The sequence below is a fragment of the Narcine bancroftii genome, chromosome 11 (assembly GCF_036971445.1).
Source record: "Narcine bancroftii isolate sNarBan1 chromosome 11, sNarBan1.hap1, whole genome shotgun sequence".
Taxonomy (NCBI): domain Eukaryota; kingdom Metazoa; phylum Chordata; class Chondrichthyes; order Torpediniformes; family Narcinidae; genus Narcine; species Narcine bancroftii.
The window spans coordinates 7,831,058-7,840,189 of NC_091479.1; the positions used below are offsets into that span (position 1 = coordinate 7,831,058).

Consider the following 9,132-nt stretch of genomic DNA (forward strand, 5'->3'; position numbering starts at 1 on the left):
CTCCTGCTCATGGTTTAAGTTGCATGAGGCCAGGCTTTGGGCTTGGATTCTTGTTGACAGAAGCCTCTGTCTCCCAACAGGAAATACTAGACACAAACAACCCCTCTCCGATGGGAGGGCAGGGCGCCTCCTGGAACAGGACAACATTCTAGAGACAGGCTCAGATAAACATCTGAGAAGACGAGAGTATACAAACCAAGACTAGCACGCTCCCAAAGAGGCCCACTCACACATACCCTCACGCCGCTCTCTTGCACACACATGTGTGAATGGACAAGATGAGCACACACCTTCCCCGACCCTGTCGGTGTTATCAGGTTAACCAATCACATCTCTCCCCCCTTGTTCACTTCACCCAGAAGCGGGTCCTTTGTTCTTTTTTCCTAAATCTATCCTCTGTCCTTTCAAAATGTATTGATCGAGCATCAAGACAACTTGGTACACATTATACAGATGTACACCGTGCACCTGGTTACATTTTTTTGACAGAAAAACCAACACAAATGTTCGCGAACACCCTCAGATACACACCTGGCCCCTTTGCTGACAATATCATTGGTATATTACCCATTGTACCGGTCGGTACACCCTCTGAAAGTGTTCGTAATTTACAGAAATAACACACAAAGGGTTGCCATTTGTGGGGGAAAAACATTCCGGTGGGCCCTCTTCATGTGTATTTGATTTTCTCCAGTTAAATAAAGAAACTGATGTCCTTAATCCGTTGTGTAATAGAGGGACCCCAGTAGTGTAACACAATTAGATGCTTGGCTATTAGGGATGTAAATGCTATCGCTGCAGGGAATTTATGGAAAGTTCACAGAGATTCCAAATATTGTTTGGCTACAAATTGACTTTAAATGTTACAGATAGTGAGCTGAAAAGTCCGCTGCGGAACCCTTGTATTTTGGGGCACTGACAGAATACATATCCTGCGTGGCAAGGGGACCCATTACATTGATTGCATTTGTCCTCTATTTCAGGATAAATGGCTAGCAGGTCCCTTGTTCATAAACTGCAACCTGACCCCAGACTGAAATGCTGTGTAATAGAGGGGCTGGGAGTGTTGAAGGAAGCGAGGCGTCTGGTCAGATTTACTTTAAAACCACCACTCTCCACAGTCAGCTGCTCCCTCCGCTCCCCTCTGGAGCCAATGGATTAATAACAACAATTAGCGGGATTGCCTTAAGGCATCAGTGGAATGCAACAGGGAAATAAGAACTCCCGAAATTTAACCCCCTCATTGCTGCTTCGGCTTCTTCCATTGTTCCTTGATCCCTTTCACAGGAACCCTTCCCTTTCTCCCGTGCTTCTCCCTGCCATCTTTCCATGTGGCTCCTCTTGTGGTCACTCTTTTAGGATAATTCCTTGTCCTCGCCCCACGTTGATCCTTTTCCTTCATCCCTCTGTCTGCTTGCCCCTGTTGACTCTGTGTCTTCCCCCTCCTCTGCTGTGTTCTCCCTTCACCTGCCCTCTCTCCACCCATACTCTCCCTCCACCCTTGCTCTGGTGATGTGCGCAAAAGGAAGCTCGAATGCCGGAGGGACTGGGCCGATTCGACAAAAGAGCACGGGGTCAGAGGCAGGAAAAGCTCTGCTTCCTTTACAAGGAGCAGAGCAATTTGGACCCAGTCACCGTCACCCCAGAAGTAGGCGCTCGCTCTCCGAGGACAGAGCACCGATGGCCCTGCGTGGAGCAACAGAGAGGCTGCAGCAGAAATCCCAGTTCGTCTGAGGCGAGAATGGAGCCAGCAGTTTCCTCCGCTGTGAGAAGTGCAATTTACTTTTGCCAGGGGTTGTGGAACAGAGTTGGTCAGAACACAAGATAGTTTGGTAGTTGAGTGAACCCTTTTCAAGGCAGTGTAAGATTTGGTTTTGAGTGCCTTGCAGGTCTGTGCAGGTATGTGTTTAACTAACATCACTGTGCGCCAGGGGCAGCAAGAGGCATCAGTTCAACTAACATTCAGTGGAAACTTCCCCAATTTTGTGTTTTGTAATGATCAGGCCGGTGGGGGGAGGGGGGGTGGAGCTCTGATGTTGTCCCACAGTCGCCTTAAGACAAGAGGGCACAACTTCAGGATTGAAGGGCGTCTGCTTAGAACACAGATAGAATGGAGGAATTTCTTCAGCCACAGGGAGGTAAATCTGTGGAATTTGTTGCCACAGGCAGTTATGGAGGCCAGGTCACTGGATGTATTTAAGACAGAGATTGATATGTTCTTGATTAGCCAGGGCATCAAAGGTTATGGGGAGAAGGCTGGGCAGGGGGGCTGAGTGGGGAAAATGGATCAGCTCATGATTAAATGGCGAGGCAGACTTGATGGGCTGAATGACCTTTTTCTGTTCCTATGTCTCACTGTGTAGATGGCAAGTCATGTGCTCAAATCCCTCGTCATTGTCAATAACGTTCAGGCTGGTGGCTCACTCATCACACTGGTGCAGTTGTCTGCCACTGGACGTGCAAAAAAGTACAGGCCCTTTGACCCTTTGTGCCGCTCGATGTAAACTTAGTTCAACAAAACTGGGTGAAGGGACCAGAGAAATAAAATGACCAGATTGTCCAGGAGCTATCAGGATAGCATCAGTCTGCCAGACCCGCATCTACCATTCCCAATTGACATCTCAGATCTGCTCCCACCTTTAAATCCTGGGGCATTTATCGACATCAACAAAACTAAACCTGTTTGGGTGGGCTACAGGAGAACATTCTGCCTCCCAACCTTTAGTTCAGCGCCCGGCTCTTGTTTAAGCTTTGACCTGTCTGACACAACCTGGAATAAGAGCAGTTGAGGCAGTGAATTCTTACTTCACTTTCAACCACGTGATGGCCCAGCCAGAGCTTTGTGCGGCTGGGAATCCAGATACATAATTCCCTGAAAGTGGCGTCACAGGTGGAAAGGGTTGTAAAGAGAGCTTTTGGCATATTGGCCTTCATAAATCAAATCATTAAGCAGAGGTGTTGGGATGTTATGGTAAAGTTGTACAAGACATTGGTGAGACCAAATTTGGAGTATTGTGTGCAGTTTTGGTCACCGAACTGCAGGAAAGAACAATAAGATAGAGAGAGTGCAGAAAAGACTTACTAGAATGTTGCCAGGACTTCAGGAACCGAATTACATGGAAAAGGTTAAACAGGTTCAGACTTTATTTCCTGAAGCGTAGAAGAATGAGGGGAGATTTGATATTTAAAATTATGAAGGGAATAGACAGAATAAATGCAGGTAGGTTTTTTTTCCACCGAGGGAAGGTGAGAGACAAACCAGAGGACATGGGTTAAGGGTGAAAGGGGAACTTCTGGTGGGGGTGTGGAAGGAGCTGCCAGCTGAAGTGGTGAAGGCAGACTCAATTTTAACATTTAAGAAGAATTTGGAGATGGATGGGAGAGGTACGGACTGAGTGCAGGTCTGTGGGACTGGGTGGACTCGCAGGGCTCTATGCTGTAATGTTGTGTGGTTCTCTGGAGAGGGGGGGCATTTCTTCCCCCCTCCCCCCTTTACACATTTTCTTCTGGTTTGATTTTCGGTTTCTGGGCTGGCTGGGAAGATGTTCATGCATTTGGGGGGGGGAGAGAGGAGGAGTAGAGTGGTGTGGAGTGAAGTGGAATGGAGTGAAGTGGAGTGGAGTGGAGTGGAGTGAAGTGGAGTGCTCCCATCCTGCTGTTACACCAGGACCACCTCGGATTCCAGAGCTGATGGGCCCACTCTTCCCACAGGAATCCCCGCTCATCCATGTTTCTTTGCTCCTCTCAGAGCTTGCCCTGAATCTTCTCCCCTCCTCCCCACCCCCCCTCCCCCCCCTCCTCCCCTCCCCCCCTTTCCCCCCCCTCCCTACCCCCCTCCCCCCTCCCCCCTCCCCCCTCCCCTCCCCTCCCCACCCCCCCCTTTCCCCCCCTCCCTACCCCCCTCCCCCCTCCCCTCCCCTCCCCCCTCCCCTCCTCCCCCCCCTCTCCCCCCACCCCGGAGGCCGGCTCCCATGGGCCTCCCGGCGCCGAGAGGAAGGCTGCCCTGGGAACATGGACGGGATCCCGGGGGCCCAGGCCCAGGCCCAGGCCCAGGCCCAGGCTCAGGCTCAGGCCTACCTGCCCATCCTCGCCCTGGGGCTCTCCCCTCAACGTCGCCGTGCTGCTGCTGCTCTCCAGGAGCGTCCCCAACGCGTTCGTGGCGTCGCTGGGCCGCTCGCGCGGGGCCTCCCGCCCGTCGTCATGGTGACCGTGACGCGGGCCTGGCCCCTGGGCGCCGCCTCCTGCCAGCTCGCGGCCTTCGGCCCTTGGCGCTCACCGTCACCAGGGCGGGGGGGAGGTGATCGCGTTCTCGTGGTGGGCCGGCTGTTGGGCGTCGGCCCCTTCCAAGGCCTTGCGTGACTCCATTTGGACAGGTGGAGGGCCCGGCCTGGCCTCCAGCATCTCCCTTTACACCTGCGTGGACCTGTCCTATTACTTCATCTAGCGAGTCACCCGGGACCACCAGCAGCCTGGCCTCTGGACACCAGGGCAAGGTGGTCCCCTCACAGCCCAAGCCCCTCCGTCTGCTGCGGGGCAGCCCCCCCCCCTCCGCGCAGAGGGGCCAGCCTCGCGTCCTCCAACTCCGCGTTCGCCCCGGGCCTGGCGAGGGAATCCAGGACGGCCAAGACCATCCTCGGGGTGGTCGCCACCTTCCTCCTCACCTGGCTGCCCTACTTCGGCCCCGACTCCCCCACCCCCCACCCCGAGAGCGACTCCATCCAGACGTTGGACTTCCTCGTCACCTGGCTGACCTTCACCAACTGCGTCCTGGATCCGGTCCTCTATGCTCTGCTGAACCGACAGTTCAGGCGCCATGCCAAGGGTTGGTTGGGCTGGTGGTTCAGAGTGTCTGCTCAGAAGGCCCCAGCGGAGATCCAAACACCAGCTGGCCAGCACAGATCTCGAAACGCAAGGAGAGCCAACGCTGAAACCAAGGTTGGAGCCAACGCACCTGCCTTCCTCTTCCCTCAAGGTAGTCTTTCGCCCCCGTGCTCTGTTCATTGTGGAGAGCAGGGGAGGTTCAGTCTCAGACAGACGATCCCACTCTTCACACTTGGGAGCCCAGTGGGACCAGCAATTCAGTGCACAACCTCGGGGTCAGAAGCAGGGAGGAGATGAAACATTGCAGCTATGAAGTTAGAGGGGCAAAATCAGGCTACTGCCCAGAATAAACAAGGTTAGGTGCCAAATGCAAGCAATTGGGACTTAGCTTGGGTAGATCACTGGAGAGGGGATGGAAGTGGGCAATATCACAACAAGTGAAAAGAAGCCAAAAGTACACGTGGGGTGAAAGTTGACTCTGAGTCTGTCAGGACTCTACTCAGTTTCCAAAAGTCAAGGGGATAGAATCAACAAGGTATGGTTTGCAGGCCCACAGGGAAGGAGCGGTTGGAATGGGACAGGCAGGATTACTCTAGATAGGAACATCACTGACAAGAGTAGAGGAAAGATCATTTCCTTCAGCACCACATTCTCACCCTAACTCCATGATTCCTTTAATTACTTGCAATCTCTATCTTGAATCTCCTCGGTGATTAAAGGATTCACCCCACACTGGTTAAAGACGTTTCTTGTCTGTCTCAGTCCTGATTGGCCGATTCCTTATTTTTGGGAATGTGACCATGGTTTTACTTTTCAATAAAATCAGGCCAGATTCGAGAGAGTGTCGGGCAGGCCCAAAGAGGTCCTCTCTCTAAATGCAACAAGCCCACCATCTCGTGTATCAATACCTGCTACTGTCTGTTCTTGCCTCTCTCTAGACCATTCTACTTCCAGGATGAGGTCTTCCATCCCAGTTCATCAGAGATGTCCTCCTCCTTCAAACAACGTGGCTTTCCCTCTACCACCATCAATTCAACCCTCTCTCGCATATCTTCCATTACCTGTACATCCGCCCTGGCCCCCTCCATCCCCATGTGCAACAAGGTCAAGATTCCTCTTGACCTCACCTACCACCCCCCCAGCCTCAGAGTCCAACATATCCTCCTCTGCCAATTCTGCCACTTTCTATGTGATAAAATCACTAGTCAAACATTCCTGTTTCCCCTCTCTGTCTCTGCCTCTGTGACTCCCTTGTCCACTCATCCATCCCCTCTTGGCACCTAACCCTGTGACCGCAGGAGGTGCTCCACTTGCACCCACACCTCCTTTTGTGCCCCCAAACAGTCCTTCCAAGTGAAGCCACACTTCACTTGTGATTTTGTGTAGGTCATCTATTACAGCCAGTGCTCCCATTGTGGCCTCCTCTACATCAGAAAGACTGGGCAGAGACTGGGAGATCACTTCATTGAGCACCTCAGCTCTGACCTTCAGAAGGGCGTGGATCTCCCATTGGCTACCCATTTCAATTCACTGTCCCATTCCCTTTCTGACACGTCTGTCCATGGTCTCATGAACTACCAGACTGAGATCACCCACAAATTGGAAGAACAACACCTCATCTTCTGTCTGGGCACATTAACATCGACTTCTCCAAAGGGGGTGAGGGAGGGAGGGAAGAGAGGGGGGAAAAAGGGGGAGAAAACAACACTGTATATATTTAAGAAGAAAAATGTCCGTATGTATCTTGGTCAGTATGGTTTATAGTGTGAAAAATAAAAAATTAAAAAAAAAACATCGACTTCTCCAGTTTCCATTAAATCCTTCCCCTCCTCTTTCTCCTGTCACCTTTCCTCTAGCTCTGTCTCTCACACTCTCTCTTCCCTTTTCCCTCTGTCTCCTTTCACAGATCCAAAATCAATTTTCATCTCTCCTCTTATCATAGCCAATTAACACCTTTTGTTGGTCTGGACTCCTCTCCCTCCCATTGTTGCCCTTTTCTATTAAGACACCTGCCTGCTTGTTGCTTCTACCTTGAGGAAGGTAATACATCTTTCTTTCCTATGAACGCTGCAAGACCAGCTGAATTCCCAGCATCTCTGTGTGTTGTAGACTATTCTTGTATCTGGTCTCCCCTTCGCTCATCAACCCATGGGTCCTTAGCTGTATTCTGAACTTTCCCAATAATTGTTCGACATTTCCCCTCATCAAAGGTCACACAGCATCCAGAGAAAATAAAAGGTAAATGGTGTTTCATTCACATGGCAAAACTCTCCAATCGTGCACTAGTCCCATGGAACACCCCTTCAACATTAAGCTACTCCTATACAACTCCCCTCCAATAGCACCCACCTCCCGCAGTCCAGCGCTCCCTCCGCACTGCCCTTCCAGCAGCCCAGTGCTCCGCACTGCCCCTCCAGCAGTCCAGCGCTCCCTCCGCACTGCCCCTCCCGCAGTCCAGCGCTCCCTCTGCATTCTCCCTCCCGCAGTCCAGCGCTCCCTCCGCACTACACCTCCCAAGGTGAGCTGGGTTTTTAAGATAGTCTCCGCTGCCTTGCTGCAGACTGGGCCAGAGGTGCGATCACTGAATCATAGCTGAGTGTTTCAAAATCTGCTGTCAGATGTGGTGGATCAATTGACGACAGGTGCTGACACAGTCTTTCTCCTATCTGCTTGCAGAGCTCCAGAGGTCAGCATCTCCAACCAACCTTGGGGACTCACCACTCCGTAGAAGCCCTCTCTATTCCTCCTCTCCTTTCCAGCAAGGAGCTGCCACTGGTGGAAGATGACCCAGTAGCACGGCCCACAGGCCAGGCACCAAGAACAGACCAGCTGTGTGACAGGTCAGTGACCCCAGCAGTGGTCGGTGATCCTGGAATCAGGCCGTATCCTGGTAATGATCAGTGGGTACTGAGACAAAACACAATGACCGCGGAGAACATTCTGAGACTCCTTCGGAATGGTCAGTGAACCGGACAATCCCTGCAAGATTGGTTGACACCCCTACCACCCCTTCCCTGTGAATGAGTGCCAACTCTGCCCTCTCCTTCTCCATCAGTAACCTCCCTGTGGTAGACATCGAGATGCTGCCAAAAGTCAGTGACCCCAGGGATGGACTGCATCGGTGCAGCAAGAGTTTTTGTCCATAAACAGACAAAACCGGAAATGGGTGCAAAAGGTGCCCAAGAAACAGCAGTGATGCTGGTGATTTAGAACTGAACTACATCCCCCTCCTTCTCAATGCTCCCGATGTGCTCATCATCCTTGGTGGTGACTGGGTACAGATGATGTGGTTGCCAGTACATGGAAACTGCTCAGGGAAAGGTCATGCTCAAATCTCGTGCAAAGGCCGGGGTTGGGTGAAATTGCGATAAAATGAATCTGTTCTCTTGCACTGTGTACTCGACTCTTGATGAGTTTCCATCTTGACCCTTGATGGCGCTGAATGGGGATGTTGTGTGAGGGCTTTAGGTGCTGTGTACACATAATTTGTTTAACGTCACCAATTTCTTCCCCATCCACTGTTGTGGCCTGGACCTGTGCACAGGTGATTGGTGAGTCACAACACTGTGTACAGACGTGGGTGCAGGGTGTGGGTGGATGTGTGTGAGGGCGTGCGTGGGCACGCGTACACTTGTGTGTGCGCGCACGTGCAAGCTGCCACATCATTGGGCCATCACACCTCCTCTCTGCTGTTGACAGCTCCTGAACACACAGACACCAGAGCAATCCCACGCCCTGTTGCCCTGGCAACACCAAAGACACTGTGAATGATGGCAGAGGCTTCAAATTTAAATCACTTCCATTTGCTTCTTATTCTTGCCATTCCTCCTCAGCCATGGAGAGGAACATCAGGAGCAGAGCAGGAGTTGGCTATCTGGCCCGTAGACCCTGCTCCACCAATTAACACGAGCACTGATCATCTGGCCATAGACTCAGCTCTACCTACCAGCCCATTCCCCAGATCCCTTAACTCCCCAACTAGTCAAAAATTTATTGATCTCTGCCTTAAATACAGTTAACGTGGCAACCCCTGCTGCTTTCTTGGGCAGAGAATTCCACAGATTCACCACTCTCTGGTAAAAGCAGTTCCTCCCTCATCTCCATCCTAAAATGAGGCTGTGTCCCCTGGTTCTCGACGGGATGAGTTCTGTGTGGTCTACCCCCTGCCCGGGGTGGGACAGTTCTGTGTGGTGGGACGGGGGCTGTGATTTCTCTCTAGTTGAGGAGCGATGTTCTAGCTGCAATGACTGTTTACATTTTTTAAATTTAAATTATGACGTAGTACGGTAACAGGCCCTTCTGCCCACGAGC

At 51.9% G+C, this 9,132-nt stretch overlaps 2 protein-coding genes across 2 annotated transcripts in view; both read left to right on the plus strand.

The window, feature by feature from the left end:
• The first annotated feature begins 4,011 nt into the window (after positions 1-4,011).
• On the plus strand, positions 4,012-8,209 carry LOC138745177 (uncharacterized). Its single transcript, XM_069902233.1, has 3 exons — positions 4,012-4,325; positions 4,374-4,935; positions 7,498-8,209. The coding sequence occupies exons 1-3, from the start codon at positions 4,012-4,014 to the stop codon at positions 7,786-7,788; spliced, it is 1,167 nt and encodes a 388-aa protein (XP_069758334.1). The 3' UTR covers positions 7,789-8,209.
• The window catches only part of ppip5k1a (diphosphoinositol pentakisphosphate kinase 1a), a 184,893-nt gene continuing 183,403 nt past the window's right edge, over positions 7,643-9,132 (plus strand). Inside the window, exon 1 of the mRNA XM_069902475.1 lies at positions 7,643-7,661. The gene's annotated coding sequence lies outside the window, so the exon portion shown is untranslated. The remainder of the gene's footprint in view (positions 7,662-9,132) is intronic.